This window comes from Cnephaeus nilssonii (genome assembly GCF_951640355.1).
Source record: "Cnephaeus nilssonii genome assembly, chromosome: 17".
NCBI lineage: Eukaryota > Metazoa > Chordata > Mammalia > Chiroptera > Vespertilionidae > Cnephaeus > Cnephaeus nilssonii.
Genome location: NC_137088.1, coordinates 42,899,981 through 42,926,764, shown reverse-complemented (window position 1 = coordinate 42,926,764; position 26,784 = coordinate 42,899,981). Strand labels below are relative to the sequence as shown.

General features: G+C 46.5%; 1 protein-coding gene across 1 annotated transcript in view; it reads right to left on the bottom strand.

Annotated features, from left to right (window-relative positions):
- The window catches only part of CACNA2D3 (calcium voltage-gated channel auxiliary subunit alpha2delta 3), a gene marked incomplete at both ends in the record, with an annotated part of 817,125 nt that overhangs the window by 73,434 nt on the left and 716,907 nt on the right, over nucleotides 1-26,784 (bottom strand). Inside the window, 3 exons of the mRNA XM_079795466.1 lie at nucleotides 821-896; nucleotides 14,337-14,407; nucleotides 19,276-19,338. Coding sequence (XP_079651592.1) covers nucleotides 821-896; nucleotides 14,337-14,407; nucleotides 19,276-19,338 — 210 coding nt within the window. The remainder of the gene's footprint in view (nucleotides 1-820; nucleotides 897-14,336; nucleotides 14,408-19,275; nucleotides 19,339-26,784) is intronic.

The window sequence follows — 26,784 nt, the reverse complement described above, 5'->3', positions numbered from 1 at the left end:
CGGTGAGGATTAAAAAAAAAAAATGAAAAAAGCAACAACTGGGAGTAAATTATAGCAGTTAATCTCTGGCAGTCAGAAAGCCATTTTCTAATGCTATAATAGCTATGGTGATTGATCCTCAACATCAGCCATGGAAACAGCACCAGGGAAGTGATAGTAAAGGTCAGTGGCAGCATGATTAGGGGTGAGGATCTATTTTCAAAATGTGAATTTGGCCCTGGCTACAGTGGCTCAGTGGTCAGAGTATCAGTCTACAGTTCCATTCCCAGTCAAGGGCACTTACCTGGGTTCGATCCCCACCCACCCCCACTCCCCACAGTTGGGGTGCCTGTGGGAGGCAACTGATCCAAGTGTCTCTCCCACATCGATGTGTTTTTTTTTTCTCTCTCTCTCTCCCTCCCTTCTACTCTCTCTAAAAATCAATGGAAAAAATGTCTTCTGGTGAGGACTAAAAGTGACAAAAAAGTGAATTTGTTCGTAGGCTAACAGCTCTATTACAAACCAAAAGGAAGATTTCCGTTGAACCAAACCAAATTCTCTTTTATATCATAATAAGAAAATCCTCAAAACTTCTCCCCTTTCCTACCCATCAAAAGGGGGCTGCTGCAGTCACCCATCAAAGACTTTAGATGTGTTTGTCATTCGTATAATCACTGAATTTGGCTTTAAACAGAAGTGACTTTGCTCAACCAGGAAAACCAGCAAATACTTTCAAACATTGCTGGTTTGGAAAAGATAGCTTGATTACCCCAACGGAAAAGGTCTGCTCGGAGGGAGGCAGCCGGGTGCAGCTGCTTGCTGGGTGACTGGCTGTACTTACATCCAGGAGGCCCCGGGCGGCGTCGCTGCTCTCCTTGTTGGCCCTGCACATGGCCTGGTAGTCATAGAGGGTAATTCTGCAGGAGAGAATGGAAAGGAGCTTCAGGAAGTGGGAAAACACAGGAACCACGTGATGCTGTGCTCGGCAAGGCGAACTGTCACTCACACTATGTCAGGGTAGCAGTGATGAACGCCCATCAGTGCAGGCCTAGCAAGGACGACAGGCCAGCAAAAGGGACCCGAGTTTTGCCACCCCACCATGTGCTTTTGGGGATATTGATTTTAAGCTGTTTCTTAAGGAACAAAAGACTCAGAAAGAACCTTTGACCCTGCTTTTTTCCTGCCCAAGGGAATTCAGATGGAAAGGCCAGCTTCAGGAAGGGCATCAGCATTCTCGCCTTAGCCTGTGTGCATTGAGTAACAAAGACGGGACGGATCCGGGCAACAGCCGTTCTGCAGGGGGGAGCTCTGTCCCCTTGTTTCTGGGTTGCCTAGCAGGAATTTGTTTGCCCTGTGTCCTCCCTTTCCCCTCTTCCTGTCCATTACCCACCTCCCCTTGGAATTCACAGACTCCTGTCCCCTTCTTCACTGTCGAGAATGGCACTTAAACCTCAACTGTCCAATGCGTTTCAGGTCACATTCTTATAGACCCCGGATGAACATGCGTAGCATAAACTTTGGACATTTCTCCTGTAAATCTGCTTCTGTTCATTGGATTATTAGCCCAGCTAGAAGAACTTAGCAGGTGGAGGAACGTTATATTTTTTCAGCCCTCACACCAGAAACGTGGCAACTTCCAGGACTGGAGACATAGGCATGTTGCTCTTGTATAACCACAGAACCAGCTCAAGATGCTCCTTTTCTGAGATGCTGAGTTGCTTTTCAGAGACAACAGACACATCGTGCAGCCGAAGCAAGCACAGAGGAGAGAACGTTGGCCTCCAGCTGCACTGGAACCAAAGCCGCACTCCTTCTACCCCAGCCCCCATCTCCCAAGAAACCAAAGGGCCAGGACATAACCGCAACTTGCACACCTGAACTCTTTCAGAAGCAGAGGGTCTGTTGTCTAGGAACGTCCCCTACTGATGCCCCTCACTAGAAGTGGCCAAGCTCCAAGGTCCTCCAATGGAAACTTGCCCTCATACCCTTAAAAACCCACTTGAACCCTGGAGTTTGTGGTTCTGTTTTCCTGGGTGGCACCATTCATAATAAAACCGCCCATCTTTCTCCACTGCAATTCTCAGTGTTTAGTGTTTGCCCCTCCTAGTGCTGGGTGGACAAACTCATTTTGGTCTGTGACACTTGGAAATTGAATAACACAGGGAATAAAGCTATTGGGGTGGTGAGGGGATAGGAGAACCCCCCATATTGATGGGATAGTCATTCTGGTTTGTCAAGGATGCTGTGTGTAAACCAGGATACCCCCCTCCCCCTTCCAGGAAATAGGCTGCTCTGAACTGCATTCAGAGCCCTGGATGGAATCCCCTTTGGCCATGTCTCCAAGGTGGAGTGGAGCTGGGAAGGGCCAGCTTGGATTAAGGAACACTGGGATCCTCTGTCGCTCTCAAACACTAGGAGACATGCCTGGACCAACACCAGCCCAGCACTTTGACAATGTGTTGGAAACCATCTGGCTCATTGGTTGTAATTCCCACCCCCTACCACCACCATAACAGTGAGGATATTCTTACTTTTGAAATCAGTGCTGTTTATGACATAAGAAAATGGACATATTTTCCTCCATTGATGATAAAGGTATAGCTTTTGTCCCAATTATGACCTATATTCAGAAGTTCTACTTTATAATTGTCTCAGGTATTTTAATTTCCCACCAACAATTCTACAAAGTACAGGATAATGACAGTTTCTAGTAGCAAGTTAACTGCTATTAGATGGAGCAAATTACCCTCTCCCCAAGGAGACATGCAGCCCATCCTCCCCGCAGGTCCCCTCCCCCATGCTGGGCACCTCTCAGGAGCGACACTTAAAGTCCAGCGTGGATTACACAGCAGCTGCCTGATGACATGTTAGCACCGCAATGCTACGGGAACTTCTATATGACTGCAAGGAATTCACCCCACAGGAATCCCCTTCCAAAATAATGCAATGCTTTATGCGGAGCATCCTCAGTGCTGTGCTGGCAGCGAGCCACCAGCCTAGTCTCTGGCTTGGGGAAGTCCCCAGACAAACTTCTCACAGCCATCACCAGCAGCCCTGAGGGTAATCCAGCCCCAGAATCGACTGTGGACCACAGTGGACTACTCTAATTGGTCCCTGCCTGGCCCACCGTGCCACAGTCAGCAGACTCGCCCATGGTATTTCTACAGGATTTCCCAAGAATTACCATTGGCTTCATCCTTCTCCTTGGCCCAACTCTGTCTGTACGGTGGAGACTTTGGCCAGAGCTGGGGTTGAGTGGAACGTGCGAGGGCCTGGGCCTTGGTTTTAGAGGTTGCTTCTGCCATTTATCCAGGGTGGGATCTTGAGCAGGTTGCTTACCCTCTTCTGGGGCTTCATTTTCTCTTATGAAATGAATCACGGAGATATTCCAGGGATTCAAATGCTCAGGCATGAGGAAGTATACTGAAATGTGGTGACCTAGGCCTGTGATGATCCTTATGACAGAAGGCCTATTTTTTCTTTCTTTGTTAGCATTTGGGCTCTTAAAACTCCTTTTAGATGGAGCAAACAACTTCTGATTCCCAAACTCCCAAGTGACAGCAGTGTGGCCTAATTGTTAAAATGCCAGCTTTGAAGTCAGTGACACCAGAGTTCGAATCCTAACTCATCTACTTATCACAATGTTTTGTGTGTGTGTGTGTGTGGTTTTTATACCTTTTTGGTGCCTCAGTTTCCTCATCTGTAAAGGCTGAGAATCACGGCTGCCTTTCAGGGTGGTGGCGATGATTCACTGAGGTTACACGCGCTGCAATTAGCACAGGCCACGATGCAGAGGAATCGCCCGGCAGAGGGCAGGGCTGCTGTCATGTACGTGTGTGGTGTTCACTGCCATTATTAATTACGGGGGCTGGTGTTTACTGCGATGGGAATTGACTCAGGCTTTTTCCAGCTGGTGGGAGGATGGACAGGCCTCCTCATTTTCTTAGCTCATTGGCACACATGACAGGGTGTAAAATTCACAAGTCACTGCAGTGCCAGGCACCCCAAGAAGCTGTGTGGGGTCATTAAGAGGTGACACAGGAACTTCTGCTCCTGGGCTTCTTAGCTGAGAGCTAGGAGAACAACAGCCAGTATCTTTTGAGCCTCTTTTGAACAACCACGAGCGAGGTACTCTTCTAAACCCTGCAAGATAGATTCCTAACCAGCCCATTTCTCAGAGATGCAAGCCAAACCTCAGCCAGCCTAGCCACATGCCGGGGTTCACATACCTCACCTGTGGCAGGGCCAGAATCAGATGGGGGCCAAGCTGTACCCACCTCGCTCTGCTCAGCAGCAGGCTCTGACAGATTCCAGGAAATGCTTGGAATTCTGTGCCCCATCCCAGAGAGTCTCTTTGGAATGTCACAGAAGTGCTGCCCAAGATAAGGTCTCCTTACCAATGTCCAGAGTCAACTTTCAAACCCCAGCTGAGGGGCTGTGGTGGGGTCACTGGGCCAGGGCAGACCAGCTGGCCTGCCGGTGAGAACCTTTGCCATGGCAACCGCCCTGACAGCCAGATGGCAGGAAGCTCAGGGTTCTCCAGGGATCACTTTCAAAGGCCGTAGTTTACATGTCGGGCCAAACGCAATTGCTCTGGGGCAGCCTCCCGGCCAGGGTTCCCACCTTTCATTTCTCCAGGCAGCTCTCCGGATCCCAGACCCCCGTGGCCATCGAGGAGGTCACAAAACCAGCCTCCCCTGCCTTCTCCACACTTAGCCAGCTTTAACTAGATGTTACAGAAAGAGAGACTTCCAGATTATTACCCTTTTTGAAGTGATTTTGTTACTGTTTTAAATAACTCCATTTTGTGGCTACCTGTATCCTGTTGGGCTGATTATAGTTAAAGAACATGATAATTGCCTGCTTTCATTTGGCTCTAAAATAAGCCTGGAGCACTGGGCCCAGCCCAAGCTTGGTGCTGCTTTGCTGCCCTCAGCAGGGGGAGTTTATCCTCAGACAGATAACATGCCTGCATCCCCATGACCTCACCGGCAGCTCCTGCAACCCTGGCCTGCAGCCCCAGACCTTATCACCCGCATCGCTGGGCTCCCCAGCCGGGTTGCTTTGAAACTTTGACGGGAGGCAGATATGGTCTGTGAAGGAGAAACTCACAGCCAGGGCACCCAGTGCTCAGGCAGCAGGTGAGCCTCAGATGATGGTCCATGGCCTTAGGACTTGTTTTAAACTCCTCTGTTGATTCTGCTCTTTTCCAACTAGACAAACACCACGACCAAGAAAAATATTTCTTCTAAGAATTAGAAGGGTGAGTTCCAAAGGCATGAGCTCAGCTACGGTAGGCTTGATAGTAACTGTGGAAACTGGCATTTATGAAACACCTACTATGTGCCCAGGAGGCCAGGTACTTGACCTGCAATGACTCAGGGAGTTAGCTCACTTTGGCTAACTGGTTACCTAAACACCAATCTGGAATTAACTTAATGTTTGCAAATACAGCCCTAAAAGCAGGACAGGGAGGCATTTGACCTAGAGACCCGCCGTGGGGTGAACTTAAGCCTTTCGGAATCTAAAGTTATGAGAAGCAAAGTTACTCACTAGGGTAGCATGTGAAACTACGTATTCTTTGTCGAGCTGTGAAATGTGTTCTCTGGGGCTGCTTTCGACTTACCCGTGGTGGGCATGGAGCAGGAACAGGGCGTTGTTAACCAAGGGGCTGAGGCCACGGAAGCCTTCTTGCTCTTGACCTCTCTGAAAGCCAGGGGAGCGGGAAGCCCAGTCTTGCGATTTGAGGGCCAAACAGGTGCTCTGCCTGCTCCCCTTCTGGCAGCGGTCACCCCGTCCTCAGAGCTCGCCCTGTCCTTGAGGACCAGCAGAGCACGGCCGACAGCGGAGGTGCTGAGTGTGCACAGCCGGCCCCGCTGCCGTGAACGCGGAGACTGGAAATCACTAAAACAAATCTGGTGTGAGCACCTGTCATTAGCAGCGAATTAGCGTCACGTGGCTGCATGGCCAGGTGCCCATGCACAGGGTGCTGGGGTCACTCAGGGTCCAGTGCAGAACCCCTGAGAGGGGGGGCCCTGAGAAAAGCCTCACTCGTTCTACAGATTAAGCAGAGGGTCTATCAGCACCACGTGTTTTTCATCGGCAGGTGCTGATAATATTAAAAAAAATATAGTTGCAGATACTGATCACGTCAGCGACTCACTCAGGTAATAAAAGCAGCAACACTAAGATATGAGCAATTACTTTCTGCATTCGCTCTGATGTCAGGGGCATGGTTATGTTTCATAGGCGAGGACGCGAGGCTCAGGAGGTGAGGTCACTGCTCCAAGGTTATTACAGCACTGCCAAGTGGGGCGGCTGGGATTTCGCTGTAGGTCTCTTGTTCTTTAAAGCGGTGCATTTAAACTGCTTCTCAAGCAAGGATCCTCACAGGATAACCTCAGAGTCTCCTGTGAACAGGTCTCAGTGGAAGTGTCTAGAAAATGGGATGTACACTTACTCCCCATTTCCAAGGCCACTTGTAAACCTACTGGTTGCCATTTGTTTACAATAGCAACTCTCAACCCTGCCTGCCCTTTAGAATCACCTGGAAAGGTATTTTTTTTTTTAAAGTATATACGTGCTGATGCCCAGGCATCACCCTTCCCCCAAGATTTCATTGGTCAGGGTTAGGGATCTGGTATCAATTTTTTGTTTGTTTGTTCGTTCGTTTGTTTTTTAAACTTCCCAAGGAGTTCCGATAGACAGCCAGGGTTGATAGCTGTAACTTTTAGAATGGGATGCACCCACTTGCTAATTATTTCTCCTGGGTTTGTTTTTCCTCCTCTTACAGGCAGGAACTGGAACTCATACAAACCGGCAACTCCTCCCAGGGCCGGGTACCAGTCTGGACATAGTTAGGGGTGTGTTATGAGCTGAACTGTGTCCCTCAGAAAGTATAAGTTGAAGTTCTAACTCCCACCACCTGAAAATGAGGCTGCATTTGGAGACGAGGTCTTAAGAGATGTGATTACATTAAATGGAGGCCCTTAGGGTAGATTCTACTCTGATTTGACTGGAGTCCTTCTAAGAAGAGGACATTTGGATATAAAGACCATCTTGTCCCGGACAGAGGCCTCGGGGGAAACCAGACCTGTTGACAAGTTAATATTGGACTTACAGCCTCTGGAACTGTGAGAAAATAAATAGGCCACCCAATATTTTGTTGTGGCAGCCCTAGCAGACTAATACAGGTACATGCTTCACTCACCAACTAGATAGGTGCCACCTGCAGACCTCAAGGGTGAACAGAATTTCTCATCACCTTGAGGGCAGCAGTGATTTGATAAACAAATGCAAGTCACCCAGAGCCAAGACCAGAGTGTCCTCTGAAATAACGTGGCCCCGGAGAGCCCACGAAGCCTCCAGAATCCTGGTCAAAGGATAACATGCCTGGGGGCCCTGGAGGTGCACCCAGCCAGCCGCTCATTTGCCCATTCACCTGCCTCTTCCATGAAAATTAGCTTTGCTTGTTAAAGAGAAGGGGAAAATGGAATCATGATTAATCCCACAAAGAAAAGATTAAATTTCTTTTGCTTCTTTGTTTAAGAAACAGAAAGAAACAGCTGAAGTCTGCTTGGGGAATGAGTTAATGCAAAGCCCATTTGAGGCTATAAACTTGGGTGCTGGGGGAGCCTCCTTGGGCTCTGCCAAGTTCATGAAGCCATGTCTACATTTCTCAGCAACTACACCACAGTAATGCCTGCGCTGCACTTAGCACAGTGTGTTGCTCATACCTGAGGCTCAGTATCTCAGTACCTAGGAGTGTTGGTGTTGCCATTAATATTATGAGTGAAACCCAATAGGCGTTATTGAGTGATTCTGCTTTCATTGTCTGGGATCGAGCATCATGGACCGAAGAGCTAGATGGTGGCTATGACCATTTGTGTTCAGGATTATGCTGGGCATGTAGAGTGTGGGGGAAACTAGAAGTTGTGAATACAGCCTCAACTCTGGAAGCTTTTCAGAGTGGATATCGCAGGAGGCCAGATGCAATATGTAAAGGACTTGTGTGGTCTGGAGCAAATTGGGGCAGGCTGGCTGTGGCAGAGATGATCATAGTTTGCCAATATCCATTCACTTCTCTGTCAAGCTGAACTCTGACTTTTCAATATGCACATGTTCCAGGTTTCTGTGTAGTTAGGTAAGGCCATGAGATCAAGCAGATGTATTGTATGGGAGTAAATATTTTAATAAATACACCTTTAATTAATAAAATACATTTATTAAAGTTGATTTTAATAACGAATTTTACTTGGCCTTTTGGACCTTCCTAAATCCTCCTTCTGCCAACCTAGAGTGCAGATCTGATGGCTGGTTCTCAGCAGCTATCTTGGACCATGAAGTAATCTTGAAATTAAAAGCCAACTTGGAGGAAAGTAGAGAAAAAAGATGTAATCATACATCCATGATGACTACATGAGGCCCCCAAATTAGTATTTTCAGACTATCTTCACATAAAAGAGAAAAAGATTCCTATGTTCTTTAACTCCTTGGTATTTTGTGATTTCCTATCATTTCTAGTAGAGCCAGCTACTAATTGATCCATTGGACTCCACGTTTTGTTGAGAAACTTTCTTTCACTATCTCCTGAAGCCAAACAAGCCTGAATGTGAATAACTATCTCTGCAGAAGATACTTAGTCTGCTCCAATGATGGGAAGGATAAGTAGTGATGAACCAACCATGGTCTAGAATCTGGAATCCAAGAGACACGAGTTCAAACTCCATCTCCCTCCCTCACTGCTGTACGTGAACTTGGACAAGTTACTAAAATGCTTGGAGCCTCTACTTCCAGTTCCTCTTTTGTCAAGTGGATATAATGGTAGCAGCTATTTCATGGAGTTGTTATGGGATTAATTGAGGCAATGCTTGGAAATGCTGGAATACTGCTTTGCCTGTAGATAGTATTCAGTGCATCAGACATGCTGTCATTATGAGGAAGATGAGGGCAGCTATTGTTTTGCTGTAATCAGGCATCCTCAAGCAGCAGCGTTAGGATGTTAAAGAGCGGTGCATGGAAATCTCAGAGTCTCTGCACTCCAGAAGGCTTGGCCCAGAAACACAGTTGTCCAAGCCAATCTGTCTTCTTGTCCCTTCGACACCACCTTTGACAAAGCATACTTCTGTGGCCACGGTCAGGTCAACAGGAAGCCAAAAAGCCATTACATTCATTACATGAGTTGTTGAGTATTAGACATCAGCAGGGCAGTCGGCATTAAAGGAAAGCAGACATCCAAACATAACAGACTTCTCTTTTAACACTCTCTAGACTCCAAGGCCAGGGCATTTGCTGAATTGTAATGTAATTACCCAGGACAGGGAAAGCTCCCAAGTCACCATCTGTCACTGAGCCGGGGCAGCTCCATCATATAGAGACAGGGTAGACATGGTCCAAACTTTGAATTCTACCTGATGGGTCACCTTTCTAGAAAGGCAAGGGAAATAGCAGAAGGAGCCACCCCAGGGAATTCTATACAAGCCAACTCCATTAATGAAAGTGTGGAGGGCAAGGTGAGGAGGACATTCCCCAGACCCACAGGGAGCGTATGAATGTCTCATGAGGGTGAAAGCCTAGGCATGATGCACCAAGGACATAAAAAAAAAAAAAATGGAAAAGACACAGCCGAGAGAGATAGGAACCATCAGTAGATCCCAAGGCAAAAACAAAGTATTAGCAAGCGGTTCATTTCTCCGCAAGCCAAAGGCCAGGTGTGCCCAATTGGCCTTTCCTTCCTCAAGCTTAATTAGATACACAAAGAACAAGGGAAGACCCCTTGGCAGAAACCACAAGAATGTTTGTTAAATGCATGCATTATTACATTTCAGTTCCATGTTGCTACAGAGAACACTGAAATGTAGTGAGTTAAAGTTGCCCAAATTCAAGCAGCTCTGAAGTGGCCAGCATCTAGACTAATAACCAGGTATCTTCAACTTAGTATTTCTTGACCATGCCTGCACATGGGAATCACGTGGGTGCTTTTATAAAGCATCGACACCTGGGCTTCCTCCCCTGCACTGAACATGAATTTCCTGGGTGCAGCCCGGCATAGGTGTGTTTGAAAACCTTCTAGAAGAGCTTGGTAGAGGCCAGGGCCATACGCCCACCCTGAATGCTGTGCTGTGGAGGTAAGTGTTGTGCAGTAACCACCTTTGGGGTGTCATTAGTGACTAAAATAAAGAGAAAAAAAAGAAGTTCTCAGATTTTGGGAACTCTTATCCAGGAGCTGATTTTACCTCCTGATTGCAAAGCTTTCTAATTTGCACGGCATTTTCAGGTCTTGTTTTGGTTGACAAAACCACCCACCACCAGGTCCATATGTTGGTGACAAAAACAAAACAAACAAAAAAAACAGAGGCTCAAAGACACTGAGGAATCTGTTTGAGGCCTCATGGTGGTGATTCTGGTGCTCAACCCGAGTCTTATTTCAAGTCCAGGCATCACCAAGGCCCTGTCAGGAGCCTTGGATACTCTCCTGCGACTGGCTATGTCCATTTCCCCACTTTCCCTTCATATTTCACATTGAATTTGCATCACTTGGGGCAAGGAAATGAGGAGGGGTAAATGAATTACAATGAAAATATTTTGAAGCGCGATAACTAGATTTTCTCTCACTAGTTGTCAGAGGGGAGATGTCACTGCCGATGACATGAAGGGAACCACAGAGTGTGGATTCTGAGAAACATAAACGTAAGGCACTCGCTAGACATGAACATGTGCGAAAAAGCAAAACAGCTAAAATGAAAAGCCCTAAATGAGTCACCACTCAGGGAGTTCACTTACTTTCCGTGATAAGGAGGAAGGAGTATTTGAAGCTCTCTGTTTGAAATACAAAAAGCTGACCAGGCATACGGTATCTTATGAGAAAATGCGTGAAGCCTGGGAACATGGCTTGGGTCAATGGTTTGTCAGCTTCAGCTAGAAGAAATCTGGGGGATCATATCACTCAGCGGGCCCCCCATCCTGAGAGCCCTGCCTGCCCAGATAAGACACTGCTGAGACAGCATCCTCCTAGGCCATCCTCCACTTCCCAGAGGAGCTCAAGGAAGCTTCAGGCGCTAATTTTACGTAGAACCAGGACAAGGACAGAAGCTAGAAAATTCTCTCTGTGCTCAGACCACAGAATGTTTGAATCCAGCTCTGATACACAGAGACTTAGGGCCAGTTCCTAACCTGTCCAAACGTCATTATTTCCATCTATAAAATGGGTATATTTATACCCAGGGCTGGCTAAATGGGCACACTGGCCTGTGTCACTGCATAGAAGCCTCACTTAGAAGGGCCCTGTGCTTGGTTCAATGCTCTGCTGTCACTGTCTTGAAATTCTTGACACTTTGGGAACAAAGGGCCCCACGGGGTCATTTTGCATTGTGTCCCTTTGATTGTGCAGCCAGTCCTGTCTAGACCGGTCTCACAGGGTTATTGGAAAGGACTGCAAGTGGTAAGATCTCTCAGGTGCCACCCAGGCCTGGTGCGTGGAAGGTGCTCAGGGAAGGTCGCCGTGGTGGTCATTATTGTCACACTGCTGAAGCGCCTGGTATATTATTTGGCCCCTGGACGCTATGTCATATGCCAGCTGGGGGCGGCCAGAGTCATGTCAGAGACTCAGCTAAATGACCAAGAGTGACCATCGTGTCTCCTAGATTGTTTGCACACACTTCCTCAAGTTGGTCATTTGCTCACGCAAGTCGGTGGCTTCCCTTCCTTCTACAGGGTCCTGCAACGCAGAAGTGGGCGCCCTTTCCCGCCAATGGGACTGCTAGATCGAATGACCACCAGGTCACCAGGCAAGTGGCCCAACATTCCAGGAAAGAGTCCATTGCCACACGGGCAAGCATCAGGGAGAGGCAGCACACAGGGGCCAGAGGAGGTCACAGATGGGAGGTTGGTAAAGGGAAAGGGTGCTCTTCTCTTTGAGCGCTCTTTCTGGAAAAGATGGTTTGTAGGGTTCTTGTATATGGAACTCATTTGTTTAGGACTGGGCATGAGCAGATCAAAGAAAAAACTTAGTGCCATCCGGGCACTGATCATGATGCTAAGATCAAAGGCCATCTCAGAGACCTATTCCTGAGCTTTATCTGGGCCCAGCCACATCGCCAGAGCAACTCCACCTCCATGTGTCCTAGTTTGGGGTGGGGGTGGGTCTCAGATTAACATGTGCCCGACCTCTGTCCCAGACCACTGACGGTGACTTGCAGCTACATCCTGTAAGTTGGTTCGTAGGTGTTGCTTCTGAAACACAGGTCTCCGAATGCAGGGGCTGTCCACCTGTGCTGTGCGTAAGCACTGTGTGCTGCAAAGGGCCAGGGCAGGGATGTCTGATTTCAAGGACTGCAGGGCACCGGCACTGGAGACGCCATCCCAGGTGTGGTGGAAGCCTGTTGTGAGAGGCGTGGATGCAGCGGAAGCATCACCTGGGGCCAAGGCTGAGCCAAGATCCATAGCGACCAAGGTCACAGCAGCAGCCAGCAATTACAGAGCCCTGATATATGCCAGGCACCGTGTCAGAACCTTATGCTTACCATTATCTTATTAACTCGGACAGCAACCCATGGAAGTAATTAGCATTATCATCTCCATTTTCCCTAAAAGGAAACCAAAGCTTGGAGGGGTAACGTGTTCTAAGTCATGCAGCTAGTCAAAGCCTGGATTCAAACCCAATCCATCGACTCCTAATCCCAAACTCTCCTGGTCCCTGGGAGGGGCCCCTTCCAATAGGCTCAGGAGGTCTGTCAGCTCACTCCCAGATGATAGCAGTTGCTGTTAACATTGAAAAAAAGTCCCCAGCCCTTCCCTTTTCACAAATACATTAGGTACTCTCTCATAGCGAGAGAATGTTCTAGCTTCATGTCAACCACACTTCACCCACATTAAGGAGAAGACTAGGAATTTAGAATTCCACTCTACAACCGTTCTTTCTCCCACCAAACTGTGTGAAAGAAATATCCAAAAGGGAAAAGAAAAAAACAGATTTTGTTAAAGAAGTTGAAAAAAATCTGCTTTCAGATGAGAAACAGGTGTGTGATTACTCTTCCTCTTTGGTCTCCCCCGACTCCCAAGCTGAAAACATGCTAACACGATACAAATGTACACACCCACATAAAGATAGCAACACCAGTGGTGCCCTGGGCAGCAGACACTCCAGGAGTGCCCTGGACGCTTTAAGACATCCAGAGAAATTCCATAGCAATCCCAGCCCGGCTCCCAGCAGTTTCACGCATGTGCACCACGACTCCTGGCACCCAAGTTAAAGCCTGTTCTTGAATTCCAGAGAAAGCATGAGCAGGAGTGAGCAGTCTGCTCCTGGGAGCAAGTGTGTCAGAGATTGCAGAAGGGCTGGACTTTGGCCAATTTCTGTATCATTTCTTTTTTCCCTCCTTCTGGCACAAACAAGCTATGGAATCTCAAAAACTGGGCCATCAGTTTTGAATTCCCTGCTTTCAGCACAGTGCTCAGATGGTCCTATTGACTGGCTTCAAAGTCTGATTTCCCGAGCTAACACTTCCTGGCCACTCAGCTGCAGGAGAGGGATCCACGGGGAGACTGCCCTCCCCACCAGCAGCCACTGGTGCATTGAGGCCCATCCTTGTATTTCCTGCAATTATATATTCAGCAGCATCAAATATGCCCATGAAGGCATCCCTCCAGAGGCCTGGGAGGCCAAGGGAAGGGAGACAGGTTGACACCTGGGGGACATTCCTGGCACCCTGATCTCTTGGGGGTGATGGCTTTTCCCATAGGCTTTGGTGCCCCAAGAGCAGGGCTGCCATCCTGGGACGGACTGTGAGGAAGCTTTACTCAGGGTCCACGAGAGCTCTCCGGACCCAGTTGAGTAGTATATGCCGCCAGTGGAATGTGGCACCATCTGGGTTTGCTTCTAGCAACAGATTTAAACTTACCTCCAGCTGGGAGCAAGTGTTGAGACCTTTCACTTGATTTCATACAATTATATCATCAAGTCTCTAAATATCACTTTCCATCCCTGAGGTCCAGATCTCCCTGGCTTGTCAAGTGGAGACAAAATGCACCCCTTTTTGACCAGGTGAAAACTTTTTTTTTTTTTTTTGCAATCGCTTATTTGAGACTGATATTCTTGTGTCCCAGTGCAGGCTCCAACTTCAACATTGGCCTCCAATAAACTCTGGGCTGGGTGAACAGGAAACTCATTGTGAGCTGAGTTTCTAAGACTCTTAACACTCGCGAAGAGGCATCGGGTTTCAGCGAGATCTTCTGGAGCATGAACACAAGTGCAAAGCAGCCACGGGGTCAAGTCCAGGCTTGCTTTATTTGACCTTGGTTTGTTTTATTTTATTTAGGCAAACTTTCTCCGGGGGGCGCAGGGGGCCATAAAATCTTACCTTTTAAAGGAGCCCATTGTTAACAATTTGTGCATCACAGCTCCCTCGATCTCACCAAAAAAGTCCCCAGTCTGCGAGGAAGAAAAGAAGACCCGTGAGGAAGTGTAGAGAAATAATGGGCCCACGCACCAGAGAAGGAAGAAAAATGGACACAGTCTGCGTCCCGGAGCCGACAGGAGCAAAAGGCAGGTTTTCAGGGTTTTACATAAAAGTGGGAAAGGTCTTCATAGTCACTAGACGGTGTGAGCAAACTAGTAAGCAGATGTGAATGGTCTGCAATGCGTGGCAGGGGCGGGGTGGGGGATGTTGCAGTACATAGCACATGCTGAGTGCTGGAATTACACACAACACACACATACACACACCAACTACCCTGGATAGAGGAAGCATTAATCTGCACGCAATCCCTTGTGATTAAAACACTACTTCATACAGATAGAAACAGGCTGTGAAGGGGCTTCCTAAGCATTAATAAAAGAATTGTTTATAATTCCTGGATGACCTGTTTAGGGAAATATAGCAGCTCTCTTCATCGGCCCTCTACCATTTCCTATAGCTGAGAACATGTCCTTTCTCAAAATCACTTTCTGAGAAACTCTCTTTCTGCCCGTGGGCAGGCAGTGCATATGTCAATGAAAGAGGACAGTCAGCCCCTTGAGGAGACAGCTTGGCAGTCAGATTCCAATGGCCTACCCTTCCCCTACCTGGGGCTGTCTTCAGGGCCTCTGAGGCCTAGCAGTCCTTCCCACCCCAAGTTGATTCTTTCAAAAATCTAGTTGTTGGTCGAGATTCGCTAACTCTGAATGAAGGGTCAATGTCCTCCCGCAGCCCTCATCCCTCCAGTGTCCCTCAGGGAAGGGGCATGTAGTATGGCAGACCAGCCTTTCCCAGCCAAAGCCCTGGCACCAGCCAGTGTCTACCAGGAGAGAACCCTTCTCTTTACTGTGGCCGCTCCGAGGATTTATAACTTATGTGTGGTTGGGTGGAGGGCATTACTCTAGGAGCCTGAATTAATACGGTCCATAGGCTTTGTGTTAACTTAATCCCGATCCCATTCGCAACTGAGTGACCTCAATCATGCTCCTCGGAGTTTTCAGACAGAAAAGCCTACATGCACTTTGCCAAAAAGTCAGGAGAGGAGGAGACAGAAATAGGAAACATTTCTCTGACTGAATATTGAGCACTGCCTTTCCACTAAGGGACACTTGGTAAACTGGCATGTGAGGCCGCTAGGAGCGAGAGGACACTGGTGTGACATGTGTGTAAGTGGGCCAGTGCCAATGGAACTGGTTCCTAGATGAAGAAGAATTATCCTAATTGGGGTGCAGGAAACCAGACAACATCCAACAAGCCCTGGCAGAGGCAGGCTCCCGGGACAGGGCGGCGGGCCTCCTCCCCGGAGAGGTCCAGCAGGGAGCAGAGCCCATGTGTAAGGCCATGGCTTTGCTAGTCACTATTTCATGGTTCACGTTGTTGGCTGGTCCAGGACTCACACTGGAAGACACCCCACACCCTCCATCCCCCAGGATCGGGCTCCTGTCCTGGCCCTTCGTGATTCTGGCAGAAGGACAGAGCTCCTCCTCACTGGTTATTAATTTGGGTTCTTGTTCCATCAATGATTCTTCTTTTTTTTTAAAAAAATTGTGCTAACATTGGTTCATAACATGTAAGTTTCAGGTGTACACCTGTTGGGGAGCACGAGAGACTTGGTTGGAAAGTTTGTACAAAGGACATTCTGAGAAAAGGGGAGTGTGTGGAAGGCCGCCTGCCCTGTTTATCGGAATTCCGACTTAGGGGAGACTTAGGGGAGTGTCGAAGGCGGCGCCCCTAATTATTCCTTGACCTTTCCAAACAAGTCTGTGCATTTGAAGACCCCCAGGTGTTTACTGGAATCCTTCATCTTCATCTTTGGGTGCCTTTGCTTAAAGGACACTGCAAACACATGTGTCCTTCCAAAATTACTTCCCCTACTGATTGTATCTTAGAGATAAACTTTATCTCAAACTGCTATTATAATAAAAGGCTAACAAGGCAGGCAATCAAGGCTGCTTGGACCCTTGAGCCAGCAATCCCTTAGCCCTCTCTTTCACAGTGAAACTGTGAGGGCGTAATCTGTTCATCCGTTATTCAGGGGCTGCTGGTCAGCCCTGGCATACACCATTATAATTTAGCATCTGTAACTAGAGGCCTGGTACATGAAATTCGTGCACAGGGGAGGGGGTGTGTGTGTCCCTCAGCCCAGCCTGCACCCTCTCCAATCTGGGACCCCTCAAGGGATGTCCGACTGCCCGTTTAGGCCCGATCCCAGTAGGACATCCCTCTCACAATTCAGGACTGCTGGCTCCCAACTGCTTGCCTGCTTGCCTGCCTGCCTTCCTGATTGCCCCTAACCACTTCTGCCTGCCAGCCTGATCACCCCCTAACCACTCCCCTGCCAGCCTGATTGATGCCTAACTGCTCCCCTGCCAGCCTGTTTGCCCCTAACTGCCCTCCCCTGCAGGCCTCGTCACACCTAACTGCTCTCCACTGCAGGCCTGGGTCCCCCCCAACTGCCCTTCCCTGAAGGCCTGGTCGCCCCCAACTTCCCTCCTCTGCTGGCCTGGTCACCCCTAACTGCCCTCCCTTGCAGGCTTGATCGCCCCCAACTGCCCTCCCTTGCAGGCCTGGTCCCTCCCAACTGCCCTCCCCTGCTGTCCATCTTGTGGTGGCCATCTTGTGTCCACATGGGGGCAGCCATCTTGTGTTGGAGTGATGGTCAATTTGCATATTACTCTTTTATTAGATAGGATAGAGGTCTGGTGCACGGGTGGGGGCCAGCTGATTTGCCCTGAAGGGTGTCCCAGATCAGGGTGGGGGTTCCCTTGGGGCATGGGGTGGCCTGGTCGAGGGACCTGTGGTGGTTTGCAGGCCACACTCCCCGGCGACACTCCCCAGCGACCCAAGGGGAGGCCCTAGTATCTGGGATTTATTTATCTTCTGGCCACACTCCCCGGCGACCCAAGGGGAGGCCCTAGTATCTGGGATTTATTTATCTTCTATAATTGAAACTTTGTAGCCTTGAGCGGAGCCAAGCCTCCTGCTTGCTCCGTGGCCACAGCCATTTTTGTTGGGATTTATTTATCTTCTATAATTGAAACTTTGTAGCCTTGAGCACAGGCCAAGGCAGGCCAGGGCTTCAGAAGCTTGACTTCCTCCATTGCCGGGGGAAACTCAAGCCTCCTGCTCTCTCCAGCTCCGTGGCTGCCGCCATTTTTGTTGGGATTTATTTATCTTCTATAATTGAAACTTTATAGCCTTGAGTGGAGGCCTGGGCTTGCCAGGGTGTGCAGAAAGCTTTGGTTCCTCCATTGCCTGGGAAACCCAAGCCTCCTGCTCGCTCCGTGGCTGCAGCCATCTTGGTTGGGTTAATTTGCATACTCGCTCCTGATTGGCTGGTGGGTGTGGCTTGTGGGTATAGTGGAGTGATGGTTAATTTGCATATTACTCTTTTATTAGATAGGATACTATAGCATGCTCACCACCAAAAGTCTAGTTTCTGTGCATCACCATACCTTGAATATCTTACTGTTTCTCCTCCCAGCATAACAGGTGTATTACCACTGGCCTATGGACTTCCCGGCTCCCTCTGAGACTCGCCTTGTTTTGTGGGCTTATTCCTCTTATCTAATAGCCATTAACTAGCCAATGTCCAATGATGTTCAGCCTCTGAGGAGATGGGGTGTGGGCAGTTTGAGTGTCAACAGTATGAGTTTTCACCCATCAAAGGTGCATTTAAAAATCCCACAGCAATCTCATGGATGGAAAAGAAGCAAGCACAATTCTACATGCTACCTCCGGCCTGTATTTATACATTAACGAGCATTAAGCTCTGACCTTACGAAGCCACACTTAAGGACAATTAATTAATTTATTAAGCAATAATGGGTCTACTGTATTGTTGGCTACTAAAGAATTTCAAATTATTTAAATGGGACTTCATTATAAAAATGTCAGTATCCTCAAATATTAGAGTTAGAAGAAACCAGATGTAGTCAACCATTCTCCTTTCACAGAGCCCGCCAGGAGGCCCAGGCAGGTTTGGTGATGTGCACAAGTTCCCAAAACTAGTTAAGAAAGAGAGGTCTCACCAGGACCTTTACCTGTACATTGCACAGCACTGCTACCCCTGCCTGTATTGTACCTTCTTTTAATATGTTAATTTGACTTCTAATTGCAAAAAAAATAAAATTAATGCACAAAGTTTTAATGCCATGAATTTTAACTCTTATTTTGATTTCTGAATACACTGGAGACTTCTATGCTCAGCCCCATAGCTTGTTTGTTTCTTTGTTTTTTTCTATCTCTTTCCCTCCTGCCCCTGCACTGCACACGGCTCCCTCAAATGAAGAACATTCTTTGTCTATCTCTGGATCCTTGTCCCTCAGTGTTGGGAGTACAAGTTAATCCTTGAACTCAGATTACTAATTTTTAAAAAGCAAAAACCAGAAAGAAAGCTATAAAGAATAATTATGTTGGGATATATATATATATATATATATATATATATATATATATATATCGGTGTCTGTGTGTATATATAAATATGAAGATAAAATATCAAAAGGAGGAAACCTCCTTAAAATTGCCCAAACTCTTTAAGGCACCTCTACCCTTGAGGCATAGAGTTCTATAAATTGAACATTTTATGAGTGAGTGAGCAGACCTTGGGCTCTGTACTGCCCCCACCCACCCCCAGACCCCCACTGGGAGGTAAAAACTCTTTGGGGCCTGCTGAGAAGTGGGCTGTGACATTCTTAAAGGGATGGAAATAAGGGTTTATAATCTCCTGCTATTACCTCTTAAATATAGATCATTGTCTCAAAGTTTTAACACCACAATTTGCATTCCCTGACTCAAGCACATCCGAGCTCCTTACTCTCAGCTGATAGGAATTTCTCACCTGTGTGTAGTCTTCAGACACCAGAATAAATCCATTATTGTCTATGAGGTAACAGTTCACAGTCTAGAAAATAAAAATACCACAGTTTCAACTCTGTATCCTCGGACTGTGTTCGCACAAAAGGACGCACTTCCAATGGGAGAGAAACCTGTTTTGGGTTGTGGTGGGAGAGTTGGAACGGCCTGCTGACTCTAGGAGTTAAGGCCATGGTTCATCTAACCCCGGTGTTTACTTTGCAAAACCAACAAACAAAAATTAAACACCAAGCAAGCCTGAACATCCCAGATTAGGAGAAAAAGAAGACGCATTAAAAATTTATGAATTACAGCTTGTCTTCCTTTTTTTTTTTTTCTTTATGTGGATAATACTTCCCAGGAACAAAGTGTGCAGAGGCCCCAAGCCTGTACTCTTAGTGGTTGAAGTGCAGGCTGGTTTGAAAGCAAAACACCAGCACAATGTCATTCCTCTAATGATGTATTAATGAAAACACCGTGTCAGCTCAGAAGACCATCAGGGGACCAGGCAATATTTTTTAATTTGTTCATAGACTTGGGCAGGGGTGGGGGAAGGGGCAGACTTCTGTTAAAGGGGCCCCTCAGGCCTCCTAAAGGTTTTCAAACTGTGTTTTTAATTGGGACCTGGATTTGGGGGCAGGGCTGTTAGCTTTTGGTAGCTCAGACTTATAAATTGTGGAAAGCAAGGTAAGCCCAAACCTCTGCTTCCCCCACACTACTTTAATCTCAAGTGAATGATTTGCTACAGGCTAAGTTTTAATTACAGTGCTGTGGAGTTTAAACTTAAGGTTTAATTCCGTCCTTGATGTAACTCAGTTTCTATTTATTGCAGCTTTACATACCAACTGCAGCATTTAATTTGTAACATATCTTTACCCTGAGCTGAGTTCCCCCTCGCTGCAGGCCACCACAGGGCTGGTGTTTTCAGGGACATTTAACTATCCATGGAGTTGGTTTTCATCAGGCACAAAAGGTGCAGCACTGAGCTGCTCAGAGAGACTCATCCCTGATGACTAGGCAGTGGTGGGGAATTAGCAGAAAATGAGAAGCTTGTGAGCACCTTCTATGAAAGAGTGGGTGGCTCTGGTAAGCAGTGGGGTTTCTCTCCGTTACTCAGAGGGGCCAGATGAATGGCTTGGGTAACCTGGTCACACTCCTGCTATTTGAAGAAGCTCTTAGCTGCATGGATATTACTCTGGCCCTGGTGGGAAGCTTGACCAACTTTGTCCATTTTTTTGGAGACAACATTATGGAAGCGACATCATAGAGCTGTGCTGTCCAATATGGCAGCCATGAGCTACATGCAGATTTAAATCTAATTGTAAGTTAATGAATTAAAATGAAAAATCCAGTTCCTCAGTTGCACTAGTCACATTGCAAGTGTTTCATACCAGGTGTAGCTAATGAGTCTACTTTTGGACATTTCCATCACTGTAGAAAGTTTTTTAGACAGCAATGTTTTTGTTTTTTTTACATTACACTAGTACTCCAATGAGTTTTAATCCAGTTTACATTGGGTCATATTAGACAACTCCAAATCCTTGCTGATTTGAATGTCATGGTCCTCATTTTGCAGATCTAGACACTGAGTCAAAGAGAGGTTAACTTCCATCCAATCAGTAAATATACACGGAGTATAGGCGCACTCTCCATATTCAGATATTGACTCTCCAAATCGTTCCAGATGTGTAAAGAATTAAAAGTCATCATGAACCACCCCCATCCCTAATTATAAAATTACTTCCTCCTCAAACATCCCTAGCCAATTAGTGCTCTTGCTATTAGACCTATATCTTTGGTTAATATCTATCTGTTTGTCTAATGTTGTAAATATTGGACAACACAAGGCAGGTACAAGGAAAATAGAGTATAAAGTCAATTAAAAATCCTGAGAAAAAGCCAAGATTTTGTGAAGTCCATGAAAGATCAGTTGGAGATCAGCTCCTATCACACAGGAAGCCACCGGCCCATTAGGATCTGTCAGAGGTAACATATGCGGAAAGAAAAAAGTCACCACAGATAATACGAAAGATGCTTCCAAAGAGAATGATTTCAGTAGCAAGGGATAAGGAGAAGCTCCTGGGAAAATTGATCAAACTCTACCTCTTTGAGCCTCCTTATGATCATCCTCAGAAATTCAAATGTAAATGGAAGGATTCTATATTGTGATATTTTATAATTTTATCAGAAACATTATACAGTTGCTTCTTGAACAACATGGGTTGAATAGTGCCAGTGCACTTTTATGCAGATTTTTTTCAATACATAAATGTATTTTCTTTTTTTAATATTTTTATTAATTTCAGAGAGGAGGGGAGAGGAGAGGAGATAGAAACATCAATGATGAGATAGAATCATTGATTGGCTGCCTTCTACACACACCATCCTGGGGATTGAGCCTGCAACCAGGGCATGTGCCCTGACCGGGGATTAAATTGTGACCTCCTGGTTCAGAGATCGACACTCAACCACTGAACCACACTGGGCGTGTGTGTTCATCAATCGTTTATGTTATTGGGAAGGCTTCTAGTCAACAGTAGGTTGGGGATCGAACCCGAAATTCAGGCATATGCCCTGACCTAGAATCGAACTGGTGATTTCTTGGTTCATGGGTTGTTGCTCAACCAATGAACCACACCGTCCAGGCAACACACGCTTTTTGAGTTAATATTTGAAATCAAGAGACTTTGTCCAAACAGAGCTGAGGGGGATTTTCTGTACGTCCCTACCACTTGCTAAGGAACAATCTAGGAAAGAAAAAGAGCCCATTATAGGCTAGAGTTTAAAAATACACTTGATGATCCACCTAATTTGGTCCAATTGGTATACATCCTACTAGTTGGTGATGGGAAGAGGAACAGGAGGAGGTCTGGCTCCAGAGAACGATATGCCTAAGCTTCCCCGTGCTCCAAAGGACCTCGAGTTTGGCTCCAGCATAGCAGGCACGCTCTCCTTGGTAAGCGCTGGGGCAGCGCATTAGCTCTACACTGACTACCAATTGGCACTTACTTCTTGGACCATACTTCCATTTAACATTATTTTTAAATTCATATCTCCCCTCCTTAAATTAGGATTCCATGACAGGAAGTAATGGCAGAGAAGAAACCATACTGTTTATGAGTAAGTTTGTATTTCAAGGTTACACCGATTATTAATAGACTTGGCCACACTATTAACCAAGAACAGATACTGCCAATGTTGTAATTCACAAGTCACTGAGAAAATCACAGGTCAAAAGTAAGGGTGCTGTGTCATTGATGCAGACCTGGGTCGCTGACTCTGACAGGTGCTATTACATTTCATAGGCAACACTTTCATGTTAGGTAAATTGAGTCACCACAATGACTTCCTGAACAGACCTCCCTGCCAACAACCACTTGGATTAAATTGTTATTGGGAAGTGCGGTGTAGTGAAATAAGCTCACTGGAATCAGGGGAGCAGGATGCTGGGTTATGGAATAGTTGGTACAGAATCAGCCAGATTCCAGTCTGACCAATTGCTTCCTCTATGTCTCTTTACAATAAATAATATTCAATAGACTTTTCCATATCCCTCCCCAACAAAAGGAAATAGAGGAGACATTTTCTTAGCTTTCCCTCACTAGGCTACTTTCCCCCCAAATTAAGCCAAATATCTTGGAAGGTGTCTGCCCATCTCCCTGTCCAAGCTGAAATTGGAGAAATTTAGCTCTAAGTTTTGACAGATATTGTGAGCACCTACTCCAGGGGTGAGGTTGTTTGGAAAATGAAAGATAAGACAGAGAGGGAGAGAGGCAAAGAGAAGTTTTTTGTTCTTTTTTTTTTTAAGGACATCTTTCTTCAATTATTTGGTGACTCAGTATTGCTCAGAGAAATCCCATTCCAGGGCACAAAGGCAGATGAGTCAGAACCTGAGGACAAAGCCCAGAACCAGGTCATGTTCACTGGGTAAAATCATAGACAGCGAGGAAAGCTGGTGAGGAAGGGAGCCTGGGCTGAGAAGCAGCACTGAGCTTGTGTTAACAGAAAGGTGGGATTAGCCCCCGGAGGCTCAAGTACTAGCTCGATAATCAGAGACTCGGACATTTGGTATCAGTGTGACCATGAGCAAAATCTGTTAACACTGAGTCTTAGTTTTCTTATCTGAAAGATGGAGATAGCAACACCTATTTCCTGGGGTTGCTGAGAAGATTAAGTGGGAGGGGAGTGCCCAGTGCTGAGCACCTGTGAAGTGCAGCATGCATAGGAAGCCCTCAAAGAACTTGTGCCCACATTCATTCAGCAAATGATGTTTATTGGTCACCTACTGTGTGCCATCAAGTATTTTAATGCTATACATTTAGAAAGGGAATTTGCTCCATAGTTCATAGCAAGATGCTGTGGAGGCTGATTGGTTGAGCTTGGTTGCTTTTTGTTCTGTCTTTTGTTGGGGGGATGGTGAGGGGGTTGACTTCTGTTTGCTTTGATTGGTGCAGGCTGAACAATGATTGCTTAGAAGCCCAGCATTATACTGGCTGTTGTTTTCATTTGTGAAGAGAGAGAGGTAGGGGAGAGGGAAGGGGAGGGGATAGGAGGGAAGGGGAGGGGAGAGGGGAGAAGGGAGGGGAGGAGAGGGGAGGGGAGAAAAAAGGGAAAGGAAAAGGGAGAGGGTTGGGCTCTTACATCTGAGGGTGGGGCCTGAGTTTTTACATCTCAGGCACCTAAGGTGACATTTCTTACTCCCTTTTCTCCAGGTCTCACAATATATCCAGTGTGGAACAGACTGACCCTTACTTCATATCACTTGAGGTATCTTTTCATCATAGGTCAACTATCATATCAAAATACTGTCTTTTAAAAATAATTAAAAATGTTTTTCAATTACAGTTGACATACAATATTATATCTGTTCCAGGTGTACAGTATAGTGGTTAGACATTTATATAACTTATGAAGTGATCACCCCGATAAGTCTAGTACCCATCTGACACCATGCATAGTTATCACAACATATTGACTATATTCCCTATGCTGTACTTTACATCCCTGTGACTATTCTGTAACTACCAATTTGTAATTCTTTATCTCTTCACCTCTTTCACCCAGCCCACCAACTCCCCTCCTATCTGGCAACCATGAATTAGTTCTTTGTATCGATGAGTTTGTTTCTTTTTTGTTTGTTCACTTATCAAAATATTGTCTTTTGAAAAATTTATTGCAAAGGGGTCACTTTGAACAGAAGTGCCTGGTGGGAGTTACTGGTGCCCTTGCCCTCAATAGCTATTCAACTGGCTGGACTGGGTGGGTGCAGAGATGTAGGCACCTGGCTACTTGATTTAGCTCTTCCCCCAGCTTGTCATACATCAAGGAGGTCTTTCAGATTCCAGAGGAAATGTCTAAAAGTCTAGTCATGACTATTCATCTCTATTCCTTTGGAACAAGAGAAGGTGGCAGCTGATTTTTAATATGAAATCTTCTACCTTCTTGCTACCCTCACACCTTCTCCAAATGCCTCCGTAGGAAAAAAACTTCTCATCTTCCAATGTCTTTGCAAAACACTGTACCTTCATCAGGAGACGGTGGAAAGGAGTGGGAGAAGAAAATGAGAGGAGTGAGGAGACAATGGTTTCCATGAATGAAACACACAGGTGGGCATGGCCCTCCTTCTTCCCTTCTGTCTGAATGCCAACCTTATTTCCATATTTGCCCCCTCAGCACCCTGCATGTGGTGATCTCTGCCTGTAAATGGCTTCTCATGCCTTGAGATGTCATCTCCGTTTTCATCTTCATGTGACTTAAATGTTGCTCCTCAGAGAAGTCTTCCCTGACCACCCACATTAGTTGACTTCCCAGCACTTGCCTCAGTTGATAACCACACATGCTGTCTCCCTGCTAACCAGTGAGCTCCCATGGGACGAGGTTCCATTTCTGATTCTGCTTCCCATTGACTCCCAGGGGTTAGAGGTGGCAGGCACATATGCAGGCTCAGTAAACATGTCTTGAAGGAATGAGTGAGCATATGAATATCGCCTCTGTGCTCTCTCTGAAGCTAACATTCACCCTCAGTGGAATGGAGCTCCTTAAAAGTCTCCAGTCAGGCTCAGAGGCAGTCCCTCTAAGGCACATGGCTCAAGCACTGCCTGGACCAACCAAAGATGCATTTCTACAAGACATGGTAACATCTGGCCATCCCGACTCCACCCACCAGACCAGGGCACTCAGCGAAGGCCCATGGAGTGCACTGATGGGTGAGACAGAGGGGCGGGAGTGAGTCCAAGGCAAAGCACGGCTATAAGTCCAGGGGGTTGGGCCAGATCTTCAATGCAGAGAAGAAGCCATAAGCATGTTAATTTAATCAGCCCCCGCAGCTGATTTTATGGGACCTGATCACTTGAGGGCAGGTGAGAGAGAAGAGGGACACAGTCTTGAAGGCTTAATCAAAAGTTATGGAAGGAGAAGAACACATGGGAAGAGTCATCAGAAAGGTTGGAAAGGGGCCTCACTGGCTTTTCCATTTAAAACTAAGTCAACTGGTCTCCTGAAGCCAAAAATTAGAGTCAAAATGGGAAATGGATGCTAGTTTCAAAGCCGAATGAGGACATTTGGGCATCAGACCAAGTTCAGAAATCAGAGAAAATGCAATGCTTAGTTTTCAAGCTATGTGAAACTTTAAATGACATTTGAATGGGCGTTTATCCCGATGCCTGCTAAAGATGATCATCAGTGAGGAGGGCATCTTACCTGTGTTTACTGTGCCCAGGAGAAACGTTCAGTTGCCTAAAGTGCATGTGCCACTGCTGCCTGAGGTTTTAGAATCAGGTGAATGGCTACTCGAGGGCAAGAAGGAAATCATAGATATTTTTGGTGTATAGTTTACATTTACGGAGTGCTTAGAATTTTGCCAGGAGCCGTGCCATGCATTTTTTATATATCATCTCATTCACTCCTCACCATTACTCTGTGAGGTGGCTATTTCTATCCCCAATGCAGAGCTGAGGAAACTGCGGCACAGAGGTTCAAAAATGTGCCCTAGTTCTTGTAGCTTATTACTGTTAGAGTCACAGTTTGAATCTATCCGAACTCCATAGCCTGCTCCTTTAACTGCCACACTGTGCCACCTGTGAAATCAGTCATTGGACAACAAACATATATTGGATGTTTCTAAGTAGAAATCCATTTCCACTTTTTAAAAAATATGCTATTTCGCCTGCCTGGTGTGGCTCACTGGTTGAGCATTGACACATGGACCAGGAGGTCACGGTTTGATTCCTGTCAGGGCACATGCCCAGGTTACAGGCTCATACCCTAGTGGGAGGCATTCAGGAGGCAGCCAATTGATGATTCTCTCTCATCATTGATGTTTCTCTCTCTCTCCCTCTCCCTTCCTCTCTTTGAATCAATAAAAGCATTTAAAAAATAAAAAAATATGGTATTTTAATTGTGGATTTGATGACTATTCTAGTTGTTATTTCTACTTGTTTTTATATGTGAGGCTGCACAGAGGCAAAGTGGGTTGTAAGAAAATTACTGTCTTAGG